This window comes from Ahaetulla prasina, chromosome 15, assembly GCF_028640845.1.
Source record: "Ahaetulla prasina isolate Xishuangbanna chromosome 15, ASM2864084v1, whole genome shotgun sequence".
In the NCBI taxonomy this organism is placed as follows: domain Eukaryota; kingdom Metazoa; phylum Chordata; class Lepidosauria; order Squamata; family Colubridae; genus Ahaetulla; species Ahaetulla prasina.
This window is the reverse complement of record NC_080553.1, coordinates 16579583-16599774: the sequence shown is the minus strand read 5'-3', so window position 1 is coordinate 16599774 and position 20192 is coordinate 16579583. Positions and strand designations below refer to the sequence as shown.

The following is a 20192-nucleotide window of genomic DNA, read 5'->3' as shown; positions in this document are numbered from 1 at the left end:
GTGTTGATTTTTGCATGCCAGGTTTTCAGTGATACCTGCAGCTCAGTAGTGAAATCCTTTTTTTTTTACTACCGGTTCTGTGGGTGTGGCTTGGTGGGCGTGGCAGGGGAAGGATACTGCAAAATCTCCATTCCCACCCCACTCTGGGACCAGCCAGAGGTGGTATTTGCCGGTTCTCTGAACTATTCAAAATTTCCGCTACCGGTTCTCCGAACTACTCAAAATTTCCGCTACCGGTTCTCCGAACTACTCAAAATTTCCGCTACCGGTTCTCCGAACTACTCAAAATTTCCGCTACCGGTTTTCCGAACTACTCAAAATTTCCGCTACCGGTTCTCCGAACTACTCAAAATTTCCGCTACCGGTTCTCCGAACTACTCAAAATTTCCACTACCGGTTCTCCGAACTACTCAAAATTTCCGCTACCAGTTTTCCGAACTATTCAAAACTTCCACTACCGGGTCTCTGAACTACTCAAAATTTCCGCTACCGGTTCTCTGAACTATTTAAAATTTCCGCTACCGGTTTTCCGAACTACTCAAAATTTCCGCTACCGGTTCTCCAAACTACTCAAAATTTCCGCTACCGGTTCTCCGAACTACTCAAAATTTCCGCTACCGGTTCTCCGAACTACTCAAAATTTCCGCTACCGGTTCTCCGAACTACTCAAAATTTCCGCTACCGGTTCTCCGAACTACTCAAAATTTCCGCTACCGGTTCTCCGAACTACTCAAAATTTCCACTACCGGTTTTTCGAACTACTCAAAATTTCCGTTATCGGTTCTCCGAACTATTCAAAATTTCCGCTACCGGTTCTCCGAACTACTCAAAATTTCCACTACCAGTTCTCCGAACTACTCAAAATTTCCGCTACCGGTTTTCCGAACTATTCAAAATTTCCACTACCGGGTCTCTGAACTACTCAAAATTTCCGCTGCCGGTTCTCCGAAGTACTCAAAATTTCCGCTACCGGTTCTCCAAACTACTCAAAATTTCCGCTACCGGTTCTCCAGAACCTGTTAGAACCTGCTGGATTTCACCCCTGCTGCAGCTCTGCTGTACATGATTTTTTTTTTTTTAGCATCGTTATGATTATGATCATGGCAGAGAAAGTATTTTCTCGCTATTGTCTTGAATTGATAATGCCAGGGATGAGTTTCTGTATTCGGCTGTGCTTTTGTTCCATGGTTACGCCTAGATTTAGACTAACACAAATAAATAAAAGATTTATTCTACCTTGCAAGGCATTCCAAGTGAGCTTTGGCCTGTGATAGCAGACACAGCGATTTCAATGATGGGATCGGAAATCGAGAACTGAATGCATCTCTCTTAGAGAAAAGTAAATTATTCTATCCTTATTTTGCATTTTATGTTATCTCTGGGAGCTACTTATGAGCAAATCTGTTTGCTTGGTTGCTATTTTGGGGCTGTTATTGCTATTTTTTTTTAACATTCCAACGGCTTTTCGCCACTTATACACTGAGATAGGCTGGGTGTGAATTGAAATAAATGAATAAAATAAGTTTCAAATGATTTGGCGGACTTGTTTTTGAGTATTTTTAACGTCCTTTCCACAAGAAAATGAAGAGGTGGGTGGATTCATCTTTAAGCAGCAAGAGTGACTGGGCAAGGAGGAAATATAAGATGGTGAGTTGGAGTTTAAAAAATTAATTTTCACTGCTGTGGCTGATGGGAACTGTCATCCAGTCTATTTGAAGCAGGGTTATTCCACCTTGGCCCCTTGAAGCCATGCGGACTTCAACTCCCAGGATTCCCGGGGGCGAAAATTGGCTGTTTCTAGGCTGCGAAAGGAACGATGGGAATTGTAGGGCAGCCCGTGTGAGGAACATACCATTCCTTCAGTGGGGGAGGACAGTAACAAAAAAGCGCCTCTTTTGTGTTGTTTTCTACCACTTTTACCACCGAGGCGCATTTTTCCCCCCTTCTCCTTAGCTTCCACTCGCAACGCAACGGGAGATTTCAGTCTTTTTTCTTAAAACCCTCTTTGGCAGACCAGGCAAGCCTTTCGCGCTGGTTCCTCCCGGCCGTCTCCATAGCAACCGAGGAAGGCGCCAGGCAAGATGGCGGCGGCGAGAGGCGATCCTGAGGCGCCGAGTGGCCCGTCTTAGCCTCGCCATGAGCCTCCGGGGGATCCTCTGGGGGCTCCTGTGGCTGTTTCGGGCCTGGGCCCAGGATGGGGAGCCGGGTGGGTGAGGGGAAGGTTCAAGGGTGGGGGTGGGGGTGGGGGTGGAGGTGGAGGTGGAGGTGGGCTTCAGCAGCTACGGGCAGGCAGAAATCCAACAGGTGCCGCTTCATGCCGCTTTCAGGTCTTTGTGGTTTGGTTCTGCTTGCCTCGCAGCCATGAAATATCTCCTCCCTCCCTCCCTCCTCTGTCCTTCCTCCCGCCTTTGCTTCCTTCTTTCCCATTCATGGACTTCTCTTCCTCCTTCCCTTCTTTCTTCCATCCCTTCCATTTTCCTTCTTTCTTTCTTCCAACCTATCTATCCTTCCTTCCTTCCTTCCTTCCTTCCTTCTTCTAACAAAAGGTTCCTCCCTCCCTCATCTTCTTTTCCTTCTTTCCTTCCTCCCTCCCTTCCTCTCTCCCTTTTTCCTTCTTTCTTTTTTCCAACCTTTTTCCTTCCTTCCTTCCTCCCTCCCTCCCTCCTCATCTTCTTTCCTTCTTTTTCCAACCTTTTTCTTCCTTCCTTCCTTCCCTTTCCTTCCTTCCTTCCTATCTCCTTTCCCTCCTCCGTTCCTCCCTTTTTCCTTCTTTCTTTTTTCCAGCCTATCTCTCCTTCCTTCTTTCCTTCTTCTAACAAAAGGTTCCTCCCTCCCTCATCCTTTTCCTTCCTTCCTTCCTTCCTTCCTTCCTTCCTTCTTTCCTTCCTCCCTCCCTCCCTCCCTCCCTTTTTCCTTCTTTCTTTTTTCCAACCTTTTTCCTTCCTTCCTTCCTCCCTCCCTCCCTCCCTTCCATTTTCCTTCTTTCTTTTTTCCAACCTTTTTTCTTCCTTCCTTCCTTCCCTTTCCTTCCTTCCTTCCTTCCCTTTCCTTCCTTCCTTCCTTCCCTTTCCTTCCTTCTTTCCTCCCTCCCTCCCTCCCTCCCTTCCATTTTCCAACCTATCTCCCCTTCCTTCCTTCCTTCCTTCCTTCCTTCCTTCCTATCTCCTTTCCCTCCTCCGTTCCTCCTTTTCCTGCTTTCTTTTTTCCAGCCTATCTCTCCTTCCTTCCTTCTTTCTTTCTTCTAACAAAAGGTTCCTCCCTCCCTCATCTTCTTTTCCTTCCTTCCTCCCTCCCTCCCTCCCTTCCATTTTCCTTCTTTCTTTTTCCAACCTATCTCCCCTTCCTTCCTTCCTTCCTTCCTTCCTCTCCCTCCTCCCTCCTTCATCTTCTTTTCCTTCCTTCCTTTCCTTCCTTCCTTCCTTCCTTCCTATCTCCTTTCCCTCCTCCGTTCCTCCCTTTTTCCTTCTTTTTTTCCAATCTATCTCTCCTTCTTCGTTCATTCTTCTAACCTCTTTCTTTCCTTCCTTCTTCCAACCTACCTTTTTCCTTTCTCCCTTCCTTCCTCCCTCCCTCCCTCCCTCCATCCCATTTCCTTTCCTTCCTTCCTTCTGCCCTCCCATTTCCCTTCCTTCTTTTTTCCAACCTATCTCCCTTCCATCCATCCATCCCTTCATAGTCAGGTTCACATGATCCGAATGAACCCACGTTCAGGATGTGTACAGTACCCAATTTTCTGAGCTGCGGGCTGAGTTGGTATAATAAACGTGCTGAGTCCCCAAAAGGTGGAAATCCCCTCGCCTACACATACTGACAAAGTTTAGCTGGTGTCATCGTGGCTAAGCCTCTTAGGGAACATGGCTAAGAGAGTTGGTGAAATAGTGCTTTGTTTTTTTAATTTCCCTTGATTGGGTTTTGTTTCAGGCTGTCCTGCATCAACAACATCCAAAGCCTTCAGTAAATTGCAACCAGTTCAGTGTGCTCAAAAACATTGATGTTAGCAACTCCCCGCCTCTTTTAACTTCATTCTTTGCAGCTCCGAATGATGACACAAAAACACAAGTCTCCAAAATCTCTTACGGTGCCCTGGATTTCCTTAACTTTTATTGATGGTGAAATGAAATGATGAAGACATTGACCAAGACCGCTTTAGGGAGAAAAGGTTTTGCAAAGATTTAATGAGTGATATCAATATGTCTCAAAAAATGATACTGATTTCCCGGTTTAGATTTCCAACCTTCGTTCATCCACATGTCCGGGATTATGGTCACAGCTTCTTTGACCAACAGCCCTGCAGATAAGTTTTCTCTCGCTGTGGCAGACGATGAAACGGGTAAGCATCCTTCAGAACCGTTTTTGGGGATGACCTCAGGAAGCTCTGAGACTCCAAAGAGCATCGGGAAGAAATTGTTTTCTCTTTTGCAAAACGAATTAACCTTACTCTTCCTAGCGGGAATGATCCTTGAGAGATGATTATATACTGTATTTTTCAGAGTATAAGACACACTTTCCCCGCTCCCAAAAATGGATGGAAATGTCTGTGCATTTTATACAGCTAATATTACGGCGGGGGGAAGAGGGGGGTTGGTGTGGCTGTTCTAGAATGGGCTGCAGCAGCAGCGGCAAATGGGTCGCGGCGCCAAATGGTTGACAGTGCTGAATGGGCCGCGGCGAACAGACGGCAGCAAATGGGCTGCAGTGCTGAATGGGCTGCGGCAAATGGGCCGTGGCGGCAGTGAACGGACCGTGGCGAACTGGCGGCGGTGAACAGGCTGTGGCAGGGGTGAAATCCAGCAGGTTCTGACAGGTTCTGGAGAACCGGTAGTGGAAATTTTGAGTAGTTCGGAGAACCAGCAAATACCACCTCTGGCTGGCTGCAGAGTGAGGAGGGAATGGGGATTTTGCAACATCCTTCCCCTGGAGTCGGGTGGGAATGGAGATTTTGCAGTATCCTTCCCCTGCTACGCTCAACCAAGCCACACCACGCCCACCAAGTCACGCCCACAGAACCGGTAGTAAAAAAAATTTGGATTTCACCACTGGAATGCGGTGAACAGGCCAGATGAATGATGGATGCTGGGAAGCAGAGGCAGATATTTTTTTCTTGTTTTCCTCCCCAAAAACTAGGGGAGTCCAGAGTGATTTATAGTCCGAAAAATACAGTATATGATAATTCACGATCCAATCTGGGTCGGTCATTGGGACTAGAAGTTTAGTCTTCTGAGATTTCGGACTCACGCTGGAGCCCATCTTCAGCGAACCTCTTTCTCATCAAAATGTATGCTCTGGGCTATTCTATGCATCGTATTTACGTGGCGTCCGATTGGGTGTGGTTTTTTAGCTGCTGATTTGGGTGTTGATGACTATTAAGTTGTTGGCTGTTATTTCCTTGTGCTGCCAAGTCTTTGGCTCCTGAGTATCTGGTAAGCTGGTGGTGAATCTGCACTCCTATTTGACTGACAAGGGGCCCGCTTCCCAGGTTTCAGTCATTTCCCTGGCTATTTTTGTACCTGCTCGTCCAACAATCTTAGTAGCTGTGAAATTGAGTGTATGTCCTTGCTCATTGCATATGGTAATGTGCTCTTCTCCCTTCTAGGCTTGTTGCCCCTTTCAGACTGTAGTGGTAGAAACCGAACAGATGACTGGAGCTTGCAAGCCACACATCAAGGGGTGAGTAGAAAAAGCGGTTCTCCTCTTAACTTTGCCAGCAAAAGATCTTAGATCAACTTAAGTATCTCCTGCAAATCTCTTTCCATAAATTCTTGACCTAGATTCCCTTAGATTTTTTTAGTAATAGCATTGGGCATATTTTGCGGTAAATAGAGACCCAAATAAAATATTGCCGTTTTATCCCTGATGTGGGCTTAATATTCATAGTTACATTGCAATTTTTAAATCTCTCTCTCGGTTAATTGCCAACTGACATATTTTGTATTTCAGAACGTTTCCAAGGTGACGGTGTTCTTGACCAGGCACCTGCAACTGTGTGTCTCGAACGCGACCGATTGCTGCGTGGAGGCCCTGTGCGTGCTTCAAAGTTTGCAGGTCTCAGCATGTCAAGGGGCAAAGGTCGTGGCCCGGCTGTTAATCCAAGCGGAAATCTATGCTAATACGTCTTCAGGAAACCTAACGGGAAAAATAGAAGGTATTTGATTCCTTCTGGCTGTACGCTGACTTTCATGGGTCTCATGCTACAGCTAGGATGAGGAGAGGTTGTGATGATTTCAGCTTTGGTTGCAACGTCTTGCCCCAGTAATATTCTTTCAAAAATGATATTCTTTCAGAAATGATGTTCTTTCAAAAATGATATTCTTTCAAAAATGATATTCTTTCAAAAATGGTCTCTTGGATGAATGAAAGAGAAGCTTCCTTTGACATGATTCAATCTGATAGAAGACAATATTTGTCGCTCAGGGCTGAACTATGGGGCCCTTGGTGGTCTCTTGAATTTGGTGGTTTCCTTGCAGATGTTTCATTACCAAGCTAGGTCACATCATCAGTGTTAGTAAGGGAGCAAATCCTACTCCCTTTGCACTGATGATGATACTTAGTTTGGTAATGAAACATGTGCAAGAAAACAATCAAGCTCAGAGATCACCGAAGACCCACGAATTATAATCGGATTATAAGGCTGCCCAGCTCAGAAATTTCAGCTGGACAGTAAAACAAGTTTACAAAGCAGTATGGTTCCAGTGAACGAAGTGATTGGGATCATCCAAACTTTATTCATCTAGAACAGGGATGTCAAACTCATGTCGTCACGGTGGCGTCATGTGACATATCGGGATTTTATTCCCCTTCGCTAAACCGGGCGTGGGCGTGGCCAGCACACGACGCATCCGGCCCTCTGGTCGGGAGTTTGACAGCCCTGATCTAGAAACTCCTGTCCACCTTTAGATGTTTTCAGCACAATGGATGCAGCCAGCCAGCAAGATGTGGTTTTGCACACTCATTTTGCATGCATAAGGAGGCTTTAACTGTTGAGGAGAAAGAAGGTGTTGAAAGGAAAAGGCATCTCTTGAACTTAAGCCACCAGTTCTCACCTTTTCTTTCTTTCACAGAGAACGCAACGATGATCCCCAATCAAGTGTTTCACCCCTTGGGCTCCTGTCCCTGCAACCTCACGGCAGGAGCTTGCGATATTCGGTGCTGTTGCGATGAGGTACTGATTCTGCCTTTAATTTCTGTAACTCTTCATTCTAAGCATCGCCCTGGAAAGCTCCGACCGTTCCCGAAACTCTGGCCCACTTCTTTTAACTGCAGTTAGTTCTTCGAGATGCTCTTCGAACCAAATGGTTTAATAATAGATTACATGGAAAAATGCTCATTGATGGAAAAGGCTGGGATGAGCTTCCTGGATTAGGAGTAAGAGATGGAAATTTTAATCAAGGAGAGATCCAAACTAGAAATAAGGAGAAATTTCCTAACAGCGAGAACAAATTTTTTTTTATTTGCATTTATATCCCGCCCTTCTCCGAAGACTCAGGGCGGCTTACACTATGTCAAGCAATAGTCGTCATCCATTTGTATATTATATACAAAGTCAACTTTGTATATAATCTATCTATCTATCTATCTATCTATCTATCTATCTATCTATCTATCTATCTATCTATCTATTTATCTATCTATCTATCTATCTATCCCTCTATCTATACCTCCATCGATCAATCTATACCTCTATCTATCAATCATCCATCCCTATCTATCAATCAATAAATTATACCTCTATCTATCTATCTATCTATCTATCTATCTATCTATCTATCTATCTATCTATCTATCTATCTATCTATCTATCCCTCTGTCTACAGTATCTCTCTCTCTCTCTCTCTGGTATCTATCTCTCAATCATCTTCACTCTCTCTTTAATCTCTCTCTCTCTCTCTCCCTCCCTCTGTCTCTCTAATCTCTTTCTCTCTCTCTCCCTCTATCTACATTCTCTCTCCCTCTTTCAGGAGGCTTTTAAGAAGAGATTGGGCAACCATTTGTCTGAAATGGCATAGGGTCTCCTTGCTTGAGCAGGGGGTTGGACTAGAAAACCTCCAAGGTCCTTTCCAACTCTTGCTACTCTGTATTCAGAGCCTTCCTCCCACATTACCTCTTGACTTTTTTGAAGCAATAACCTTAAAAATGTCCTTATACCTAGCTCAGCTTTTTTTTGGTGGCCCAGCAGGGGCTGCTGATACTGGCAAAAGTATTCCTCAGACTCTCCTCTCAGTTCTCAGGGGCTGAGATTGAACTGAGAATCTTCTGCATGTCATATAGACCAGGGGTCTCCAACCTTGGCAGCTTTTTTTTTTTTAATTAAAAAGTTTTACAACAATTTTAACAAGTATTTACCCTCCTCCTCCCTCCCCCCCCTCCCCCCTCTCCCCCCTCCCCCCCCGGACTTCCCAGAGCAAATACAGGGTGTAGCATTTACCAATCATAAGGTAAAATATAGTAATCATTAATAAACTCTCATCCCTTCCCTAGAACCATAACTCCCTTATTTCATATAAAAGAAAGAAAAAAGGATACTGTATAGAATAAATGCAATTATTACTTTCTGCTCATTCATATGCTATTTGATACTTTTTAGTCTGATATTTGTTTTGAAACCTTGGCAGCTTTTAAGACTTGTGGACTTTCAACTCCCACAACTCCTCAGCCAGCAAAGCTTCACTAAAGCTGGCTGAGGAATTCTGGGAGTTGAAGTCCACAAGTCTTAAATGTTGCCAAGGTTGGAGACCCCAGACATAGACGGTGTTAATCGATAGCTTTTTCCCTTAAGTTTTGTCTGCGAAGCTACTTGGTCACGTTAGAATGATCCCAGCTTTGCATCTCTCTCTCTAGGATTGTACCCCAGAGATGAAGCAGCTTTTTGAGGGCTCCTGTTTTGAAGGGGTGTTCGGCGGGGACGTCAACCCCCCTTTCGACCAGCTCTGCTCCGTCAAATCCGAAATCTCAGCCCCTGACTGGTTTCCCTTCCTATGTGTGCAGTCTCCCCTTAATAATTCCCCTTTTCTTGGATACTTCTACGACGGCTCTACGTAAGTATGGAAACTCCTCAGAGAGGTTTAGCGGGGGGTGGGGGAGTTGCGAAACAAGCATTAGATAAGCATGTCATCTATTTCTATAGGACAATAATTCTCAACCTCAGCTGCTTGAAGAGGAGTGGACTTCAACTCCCAGAATCCCCCGGGCTGGCTGGGGAATTCTGGGGAGCTGTGGTCCACCCGTCGTCAAGCCGTCAAGGTTGAGAAACACGGCTATGGGACGTGTGTTTGGCCTGAAGAATTAGTGTCCTATGATTTCGCCTTGCGGAGCAGTTAGTTGTATTAGTGATTTGCCCTTTATATACGCATTTATATTTTATACGTATTTTATATTCCTGCCTCTGTAAGTGTGAGGCAATCTTTTCCCCAATGCAGTGATGTTGATGAGGTCAAAATGAACGTGTAGCGCCTGGCTTTAATTTGGGGAGGGGACAACCGTGGTTCTTGGACGGTGCCTCCCGAAAATGACAGCAAAACGTTTAGATTTCAGTTCAGTTTGCGTTGTCTCTGTCTGCTTGTTGGGGGGAGGCAAGGCTGGGAATCCTGACATCTTCCATTGTACAGATTATAGATTTATAACGTGTATTTGCAGTTCTTCATCCTGGGCGTCTTCCTTTAAGCTTCCATTGCAAACCACCCCAGGAAAGCTGTCAAACGGTTACAAGCAAGGAGATCCCATCCTGACTGTTCACAATGACTATTTTACAGTTCCACAGGTAAAGACAATTCTCTGGTTTCTTTTTTTTCCCTTTTCTTTCTTTCTTTTTTGTAAATTAAAGAGGTGTTTTTTCCCCCCCTGGATTAGAGAAAGGGAGAATGACAAAAATAAACCAGATATCCTATTCTTCTCGTCTCATCCAGCCCTTCATAGCTGGCAGCTGTGCGAGAAACGCTCCCGTTTCCTTCCTCCGGAATATTGAAGCCGAATGCGCGGCGACTTGCAAGGAAGCAGGGAGCCTCGTGTCGAACGTGGCGATAAACGGCGGCCTTGGAGGTACAGCGGTTTTGATTGCCAGCGAGAGATCTGCGGTCTTGCAATTATTTTTTTTTTTTAACGCAAGTGCCTAATTCTGCTCTTGGGGTTCCCCTTTGCCCAAAATAAAGACAAAGGCCAGCTGTGTTAATCCAGGGAGTCCTTGACTTATAACAGTTTGTTTAGTGACTGTTGGGCTTTGCAAAAAGTGACTTATGACCAATTTACGCACTTGCAACCGTTGCAGCATCCCATGGTCACGTGATCAAAATTCTGAGGCTTATTGATGACGGTCGCAGTGGCCTCAAATCACGCGATCCCCTTTTGCCGCCTTCTCACGAGCAAAATTCAGTGGGGGAAGCCAGATTCACTTAACAACCGTGTTACTAACTTAACGGCGGCAGGGATTCCCCTAACAAATGGAGCAGGAAAGGTCATAAAATCGGGTAAGCAAATGTTTGCCCCATTTCCTACACCTAACAAATGTCTCTCTTAACAACAGAAATTTGGGGCTCAGCTGCAGTTGTAAGTCGAGGACTACCTGTGTTAGATCTTCTGTCTTAGATTTTGCCGCTAATCCCATTTTTCCTTTCCAGATAGCATCAAACCAGAAGTGACCTACGAGGACAGAAGTTCTGCCTTGCTCCCTTGTGCTGGGAAAGGTGAATATGTGTTGAGGGAGGTTTTTTTATACATACCAATTTTTTTTGAAAAGGTTTAATAAAAAAACTGCAGATATATGACCTATAATGGTGATGGCAAACCTTTTTGGCACCAAGTGCCTAAACCAGAATGTGTGTGTGTGCGCGCGCACTGGAGTGCCAGAAATCTGAAGCCCAGCTGGCTGGCACACACATGCACACCAGCCGGCTGGTCTTCAGGTTTCCGGTGCTCCAGCACACACGAAGACCAGCTGGCGATGGCATGCATGCCCACAGAGAGGGCTCTGTGTGCCGCCTCTGGCACGCATGCTATAGGTTCGCCATCATGGACCTACAACCTATACGAGAGCGTTCCTTCTGTTCAGAATGCAGAAATGTGACCTTTGCTGAAGATTACATCGTCATATGGGAAGGCAAAAGAATAAAAGAACTGAAGATCAAAGTCCTTTATGGAGGAATGTGTCCAGAAGGTAGTTTTTTTTTAAATATTTCTCTTAGTCCGTTTTTTGTTTTCAACAATATTTGCTTTTCAGCAAATGAAAGATTACCTGTGTGATTTGGAATCAGTTGTCCTAGCTGTTGCTTCCTTTCATTGGCTCTTCTATATATATAAAAATGGCTCTGTGTGTGTGTATGTTCCAGCATAACTCTGAAAAGCCTCGAGCAATTTCAACCAAACAGATGACTTAATCTCTTGAAAAAAATACTGTGGGGGTAAGACACCTCTAATACCCCTCAGTGTGTCTGTGTGTGTGTGTTCCAGCATAACTCTGGAACGCCTGGGCCGCTGAAATGAAAAGGAATGAATTATATCTATAGTGTCAAATCACAGTATATCTGACAGTGATAGTGTATCTTTTGGATTCAAGTTCTGCTAAGATACAGCCTGTTGTGCCTTAAAATGGCTTCTACTGTACAACACACAGCACTCCACAAGGGGGCTCCCTCTGGTAAGGGGGATTAGTATAATTTGTATAATGTACTCATACTTTTAATAAATGTAAATATTATTGTAAATAAAATTGATTTGACACTATAGATATAATTCTTTCCTTTTTCTGTCTTAATACAGGATTGGGATAAATAAAAACCCAGGCAATGCCGGGTTATCAGCTAGTTGGTTCATAAAAAATCACACCCAGAATCTATTCAATTTGAAGGTGCCTAACTCCGAACAGAGAAGCAGAAAACAGCATTTCATGGAAAATGCCCTAAAAACTTAATGTAAAATGGCTTGGATTCCTAATGCACTCTGCCATAAAAGTTTTTTATGATTGGCCTAGTTTGTATTTTGGTTTATTCTGATGCATGAACCCAGGGATGATGGTTGAAGAAACCCTGGTTAAAACAAGCCATGATAAGGTATAATCCCAGCTAAGGCTTCTCAAATGATTTGGATAAAAGTCTCAACCTAGCGCCGCCTCTCCGGTTTATATTTGTCCGTCTCCCATTCTGTCTTCGCTAGAAACGATAACGCAGAAATTCACTCTCACGTTTGTGAGCGCCGGCGCTACAAGCATGGAAGAATTCTCGGGGAACCCAGGTGGGTGAAGTGACTTTTGGGGGCAGAAGGGCCCTCAGTGGCAGATTGATGGTTCAGCAGCGGTGGTGATGTTTCGGCTTATTTTGGATCATGTGATGTGTTGGGGAAGGGGTTGGCATTTGGGAGCTGGACTATTTAGCTGGCCCCTGATGATTTGGGTGACACCCAGAGGCACCCACCTCTTCCGTTGACATGCAGCCAAGAGTTTCTTTGAGGAACAGAGGGTGGGCTGCTTACTAGCCTGACCCGTTCTAGAACTGCAACGGACGTAAGTGTGGAAAACGACCACAAGTCACTTTTTTCAGTGCCATTATAACTTTGAACGGTCAAAGTTGTAAATCAAGGATTACCTGCCTATCGCTGATGTCGTGTCCCACTCCTCCTCTGACGGCCGAGTCGGGGAAGTCTGTATCAAGCGTGCCTATGCAGCTCTGCCAAAGTCCTATCAGAGTCCTCAGGGCAGGCAGGAATCCAAGGTGTGACTTCAGCAATCCAGGTTAGACTTTGCCTGACTCAGAGAATGCCAGAAAGCAGATCCTTTATATAGGCCATGGGGTGTGGCTCCATGACTCAGCACTTATTCAGGCCTGCCCCTCCCTTCCTTTTGCTGACGTCGCCTCTCCATTCTCTGGAAGCGTGGATCTATCCATTGCATTGTTTCGTCTCCAGCTGTTGGTAATCCCAGCTCGTGGCTGGCTTCAGGCGCACATGCTATCGGAGGGAGGTTTGTTTGTTCGGTTTGTCCAGGCATGGTGCCAGGGCTGGGGGCTGGAGGCATGCCAGGACATTCTTCTGTACTATCAGCATCCGGCAGGAGATAAGAGGGGCCCGGCTGCGGCTGGGGGGGCGAGCGAGGCACAACAGCTGATAGACCCAGTTCTACAGCTCCCAGGGACGGTGTCAGAGATGCTATTCAGCTGGTTCAGACCGGTTCGTCCGAACCGGTAGCGGAAATCGCAGATGTTCCCGCCCCGGCTTTATGCCATTCTATTTAAACAAGTTTTTGAGGCTGGGCACATCCGCAGAAGGCACGCGAGAGAGCAAAGCACATGCGCGGAAGGCAGGTGTGCACGTCAGCCGGGCACACATACACACGCAAAGCGAGTGTGCACACGGAGGGGCGAACCAGTAGTAACATAATGTGAAACCCACAGCTGGACAGTGAGCCTAAAATTTGGCATTTGAGAGACCGTTAGCTCTAGCCAGACCAATCTCTCTTATTCTGCAATATTGCCTAACTGGATATATTCGAAGCCTGCAAAACCATCTTTTCTTTACCTAGGTTACCAGCTTGGCAAGCCAGTTAGAGCCGCCAACCTGACTTCGTTGGCTCCTGTTACCACTCTAAAACTTTGGAAGCCCGGTAATCCTTTTTGATAACAAACACTATATAATTGCAAGAGGAACAAAACCCCATCAGACGTCCGTTTATCCCTGCCATGTTCATTTGGGGATTTTGTGCACGTTTCTGGAGTGGCGGGTAAAAATGATTGGAGTTGTATTTGGCTAAATGAAACTTACAAATTTATTCCATGCTTATTTTACCTGTGGCAAATCTAGTGTTCCTATCTTTAGGAACAACAACAAAAATTATGGATATTACTTTGTATGATTGCTTTTCTGTGAGAGGCTCCAGCAAAAGCAATATCAAGTCTAATTTTAAAAACCTTTCCTTAAGAGAGTCTTAATTCGCAAGTAAAGCTGTACTCTAATCGCACCTTCGTCACTTTCCATTTCTGAGAAGAGAAAAAGTCCATTTCTAGAGCCTTCTGTTTAAATATTAGAACAGCGCTACATGAGTTTGCAAAAAACCATTTCTCAACCAGATATATCTCCATTACTTAGTTGGCGAGAACTTATGTTCATCGGGAAACCTGGCCCCTCTTTTATTCGGATTCAATTCCATTTCCGGATGCATTATGGAAGTCAGCCTTGCAGACAACTGCACGCAGTTGAGGTGAGATGGAATTAGTAAGGTAAAGGTAAAGGTTCCCCTTGCACATACGTGCTAGCCGTTCCCGACTCCAGGGGGCGGTGCTCATCTCCGTTTCAAAGCCGAAGAGCCAGCGCTGTCCAAAGATGTCTCTCTGGTCATGTGGCCGGCATGACTCAACGCCAAAGACGTACAGAACACTGTTCCCTTCCCACCAAAGGTGGTCCCTATTTTTTCTACTTGCATTTTTTACGTGCTTTCGAACTGCTAGGTTGGCAGAAGCTGGGACAAGGAACAGGAGCTCACCCCGTTACGCAGCGCTAGGGATTCGAACCGCTGAACTCCCTGAATGTCCCTGTTTCGGATGGAATTAGTTTCTTCTTAATTTTAAAACAGGGAAGACATTCTAATTTTTCACTGACGCTTTTAAGAAATCCACATCGATTTCTGGAATTTGGTGTTTTTTTCCTTTCCAATATAACAAAACGAATTCTTCATTTATGCACCGCATGCCTGTTTCTTTGCAGAGAGGACGTTGCCGCAAGGCTAAATTCCTTGGTGCCAGTGAGCCACGTTGGGAAAAGAGGCAACGCCCGTAAGAACATCTCAGATGATTGGGTGGAAGTCATCCGTAAGTAACACAATTTGGAACCCGCCAGTTAATCGTCAGTTTTTAGTTTGTGTTTAAAAGCATTACGATCCTCTTTCTTTCTTTCTTTCTTTCTTTCTTTCTTTCTTTCTTTCTTTCTTTCTTTCTTTCTTTCTTTCTTTCTTTCTTTTTTTTTTCTTGTTTGGTATGAAAACCATGGTCTAGACCAAGGGTAGTCAACCTTTTTATACCTACCGCCCACTTTTGTATCTCTGTTAGTAGTAAAATTTTCTAACCGCCCACCAGTTCCACAGTAATGCGCCATGTATCGGCGTCTGCGCATGCCTCTCGTGCATCGTGGATTAGGTTTGGGGGGGTGGCGCCGGCTACCAGCTCTGCTTTACAGCTGGGTGGTGTGGGGGGAGATGCGTGAGCTATTCTGGGACAAGGCTCTTTTGTTTGAGGTCGCACTATAGCGCCATTTAGTTTCACTTATGTAACGCGAACTAAACTTATGCGCGGGCGATACAAATAGTATATTTTCAGAAATGTAAATTGTCACGGGGAATTTTATGAGAACCTAATGAAAATGTTTTTAAATAATGCTATGAATTTTTTTAAAAGTCAATTAAATTGAAAAAAAGGAAAATGCTTCAGTATCGGACAAAACCCCTACCACCCACCATGAAAGCTGGAACGCCCACTAGTGGGCGGTAGGGACCAGGTTGACTACCACTGGTCGATACCAGAGGTCTCCAACCTTGGCAACTTTTAAGACTTGTGGACTTCAACTCCCAGAATTCTCTCAGCCAGCAAGTCTTAAAGTTGCCAAGGTTGGTGACCCCTGGTCTAGCTAACAGGAGAACCACAGGTATCAAAGATAATTGGACTTCTAAATTAATTTCAAGTTGGACATAGGCATTGTAAATCGGTCGAACTGTTTTGGGGAAAGTGAAGTGAATGAAGCAGTCCTGTCTCCATAAAACTTCTGCTTGTCCGTGTTTTCTCTTTTAACATTGCACGAAAAAGGATACCTTGCTGAGCAATTTGGTCGGTTACCCTTCTCAGCCTATCCATGTTTGCGGCTTGCAGGTTTAAATGCCTCTTCCAGTACAAACGCAAGTCAGGGGATCTTAAGGGGAATCTGTCCTGACGTTCCTGCCCACCTGATCATTCAGATCATCACCGCTGATGTGGGCGCGATAGAAGGAATCCCTCAAGAAGAGATCCTCGGGGTGCAAATCAGGTGTGTATAACCTTACTTGCATTTTCCAAACTCAGATCTGTTCATGGCCCTCGGTGGTTTCCTCCAAGTTTTCCCCACCCAAAGGAAAGTCCAGGTCCCTGTCTCTGCACCCACAGGTCCATCAGATGGTCCAATCAAAGCACCGTTCCATCTGGAGATGCCTCCCAGTCACACCCCTCCAGGTGCAGGGCAAGATGTCCTTGACTCTCTGAGAAAGGAATGTTGTTACGACTACATATCTCCCCTGCTCCATACAATCCCCCCTTCCCAGTTTCCCACAGCGGTAACTGTGGCAGGCCTGAAGGGCCAACGAAAAAGATGGCTCCCAGACCTGACAATCACACAACTTGAGGTCTAGCATCATGGCTGTTTATTTTTGCTGCCATTTAGGGGATGCTTCTTAGAAAAAAATATATTCTGCTCTAATGAGCACTAAAATTTTGCCCTGGCCATTAAGAATGACAGTTGCCCTCTTTTATAATATGACTAGGCTAAAAAAAACCCGGCTCTCCTCACATTAGAAGGTTGACGAAAATCAGATAGGTGACAGGGCAGCTGCAGTTCCCATGTCTAGTAAAAACTTCTCTCTTTCAGTTTTTCAACAATAACCTGGCAGGTTCCCTGTGCCTTGGCTTGTCCAGAGAATGTGACTTCCCTTCCCATCTCTGCTGCAGTGCAGTTTATTAAAGTACCTGCTCAGCCCCCAGTGCCAAAGACAAGGTAAGCCTTGGATGCAGACCTCCCAAATAGAGTAGAGTAGAGTAGAGTAGAGTAGAATAGAGTAGAATAGAATAGAATAAAATAGGAAGGCAGAATAGAATAGAATGGAGTAGAGTAGAGTAGAGTAGAGTAGAGTAGAGTAGAATAGAATAGTAGAAATATAACAACAAATAGGAGGAAACAAATTGTTGAAAGGAAATTGTATACACGTTTATGTCTATGTATATATGTAAATAAAATAATATTAGAAATATATGTATACAAGACACATTAGGATTATTATTATTATTTATTTATTTATTATTTATCAAATTTTTATACCGCCCTTCTCCCGAAGGACTCAGGGCAGTGTACAGCCTAAATAAAACACAATATATATACAATTAAAATCCAAATTTAAAATAAAGCATATTACAAAAAAGCCAATGTATAAAAATTTAAATTTAAAATTTAAAAAATTTAAAACCCCACAACAATAAAACCCAATTTAAAATGTTAAAAAACCATTATGCCAGTCCAGCTTGAATAAATAAGTATGTTTTTAGCTCACGGCGAAAGGTCCGAAGATCAGGCACTTGGCGTAGGCCAGGGGGAAGTTCATTCCAGAGCGTTGCTGCTCCAACAGAGAAGGCCCTACTCCTGGGGGCCGCCAGCCGACATTGTTTGGCGGACGGCACCCTGAGGAGACCTTCTCTGTGAGAGCTTACCGGTCGGTGGGAGGCATAAGGTAACAGCAGGCGGTCTCGTAAGTACCCGGGTCCTAAGCCATGGAGCGCTTTAAAGGTGGTAACCAAAATCTTGAAGCGCACCCGAAAGACCACAGGACGCCAGTGCAGACTGCGGAGCAGTGATGTTACATGGGAGCCACGAGCGGCTCCCGTTACTACTCGCACAGCCGCATTCTGGACTAACTGTAGCCTCCGGGTGCACCTCAAGGGCAGCCCCATGTAGAGAGCATTGCAATAATCCAACCAAGACGTAACCAGAGCGTGAGTGACTGTGCATAAGGCATCCCGGTCAAGGAAGGGACGCAACTGGCGAACCAAGCGAACTTGGTAAAAGGCCCTCCTGGAGACGGCCGCCAGATGTTCATCAAAGGACAGCCGTCCATCCAAGAGGACGCCCAAGTTGCGAACCACCTCCTTTGGGGCCACTAACTCGCCCCCAACACCGGGGTGCCGGCATCCACAGCCACTCCGTCTTGGAGGGATTGAGCTTGACTCTTAGGGAGATTAGGGAGAAAAATATGTAAGTATTGGTTACCGACACAAAACTCTTGAAAAGAAAAAAGTGTTAAAATTTCTTTTTGTTTTAAAAAAATGTTTAATAAAATATTTTAAAAAAAGAATAGAACAGAACAGAATAGGAAGGCAGTATAGAATAGAACAGAATAGAATAGAGAATGGAATAGTTGGATGGGGACCTTGGGATCATCTATTCCAACCCCCTGCTCAAGCAGGAAACCCTATACCGTTTCAGACAAAGGGTTGTCCACCCTCTTCTGAAAATCTATCTGATATTTCAGAGAAACTATTCGGGAAACAGAGTCATGCGATCGTCACTTGCGACCTGCCCAGCAGGCTCTGACAAACAGTCTGTTTGGAGGAAGGAAGAACTTGATTTACTTAACAATGGCAGTGATTCAGTTAACAACGATAGAAAAAACAAAAAAGATTGTCAAATCAGTTAACAATCCCTTTGCTCGGCGATGGAAATTCAAGGTCCCAATGATGATCAGAAGTCCAGGACCGCCTGCAAAAGAGAAACTTTCTGGGTCTTTCAGCAATAATCACTTTCCTGGTGTAGCTTTGCCCTTAAAACTTTTTAAAAATTCTTGTCCAGATTTCAGATTAACTACACGGAGTATGACTGCAGGAGGAATGACGTCTGCTGGCCTGAGCTTTTTTATCCCATGACCCGCTACTACACAGGTAAAAAGACTGTCATTTGGCCTTTAAGATGCTTCGTTTCTAGTTGACCCCCAAATCCTTGGGTGGGTAAATGTGGGGGGCGGGGTGTGTCTCAATAGCAAAATGTATTTTCTTTTCTATCCGCTTCGTTGATAATCCGGGCCTCAGCGCTATATGTAGAGTATTATTAAGGTAAAAAGTTAAAGGTTCCCCTTGCACCTATGTGCTGATCGTTCCCGACTCTGGGGGGCAGCGCTCATCTCCGTTTCAAAGCCAAAGAGCCAGCGCCGTCCAAAGACGTCTCCATGGTCATGTAGCCGGCATGACTCAACGCCAAAGGCGCACGGAACGCTGTTCCCACCAAAGGTGGTCCCTGTTTTTTCTAGTTGCATTTTTTACCTGCTTTCGAACTGCTAGGTTGGCAGAAGCTGGGACAAGTCACGGGAGCTCACCCCGTTACACGGCACTAGGGATTCGAACCGCCGAACTGCCGACTTTTCGATCGACAAGCCCAGCATACCACTTAGCCACTGAGCCACCATCTAGAGTATTATTAGGTGATTCCTAATAATCGCATAAACACTCTCTGTGTATTTCCCTTTTCAGGAGAGCCCTATTCTCACACCCTTGCCAAAGGCCTGGTGCTGGCTTTCTTCCTCTTTCTCGCAGTGGTGCTGAGCGGTCCTTGGAATGGGATCCTCCGCCTGTGGAACGAGCCCTGAAAAAATCTCCGCGTCACCCACAGACCTTTTGATCGGGCTTTTTTTTTACGTTTTTAAATCATGCACATCTTTTATGGAAAGGGGAGGGGGGAAAATGGGTATTTCCCCCAGATATATTTTCCTATATAAAGAGAGAGGGGGAGAGACAGAGAGAGAGAGAGAGAAAATAAAAAATAAAAAAAAATGGACAAAACTAAAACCGTGTTGTGATTTTTCAGAAAAACAAGCGATAAGGGAGACTCCATGCAAATGTGATTTGGATTTTTGGGTTGCTTTATTGGGTGTCCAATTTGGGCAACTCAAAAGACTTCTGGACTTCAACTCCCAGAATTCCCCAGCCAGCTTGACTGGGGAATTCTGGGAGTCGACGTCTATATAAGTATTTTAACTGGCTGGGGGAATTCTGGGAGTTGAAATCTGTAAGTCTTCGTAGAAGACTTAAATCTGTAAGACTCCTAGAAATCTGTAAGTACACTGAAGATGTTATAGGATGTGCAATGACAATAAAGTAAACTTTAACTGGCTGGGGGAATTCTGGGGGTTGAAGTCCACAAGGTTGGACATTTGCATTAAAATCATCATAATGGGAACGTGTCATGAATGACGGGTCTCCAACCTTGGCAATTTTAAGCTTTGCTGGCTGAGTAACTCTGGGAGTTCCACAAGTCTTAACGTTGCCAAGGTTGGAGATCTCTGATCAACGAGGCGACTCCAGGGGGCGCGGCACCTTCTTTAAGCAACGTCTCCCGGCTGTTAATTGCCTCTCTGCACCAGCACTTCCGTCCTATCGTAAACTCGTCTCCTCCCCTGTTGCCATTATGACCATGGAGAGAGGGAGACAGAGCGGTCTTCCTCC

At 45.0% G+C, this 20192-nt stretch overlaps 1 protein-coding gene across 1 annotated transcript; it reads left to right on the top strand.

The window, feature by feature from the left end:
• The first annotated feature begins 2048 nt into the window (after positions 1 to 2048).
• TCTN2 (tectonic family member 2) lies at positions 2049 to 19616 on the top strand. The gene is made up of 18 exons (XM_058158429.1): positions 2049 to 2206; positions 4226 to 4330; positions 5594 to 5667; positions 5938 to 6142; positions 7059 to 7159; positions 8836 to 9032; positions 9631 to 9754; positions 9900 to 10032; positions 10608 to 10673; positions 11039 to 11143; positions 12139 to 12216; positions 13499 to 13579; positions 14062 to 14173; positions 14677 to 14780; positions 15831 to 15984; positions 16579 to 16704; positions 18547 to 18635; positions 19221 to 19616. Exons 1-18 carry the CDS (start codon positions 2137 to 2139, stop codon positions 19334 to 19336), a joined length of 2040 nt encoding a protein of 679 aa, XP_058014412.1. The 5' UTR covers positions 2049 to 2136; the 3' UTR covers positions 19337 to 19616.
• Positions 19617 to 20192: the final 576 nt, after the last annotated feature.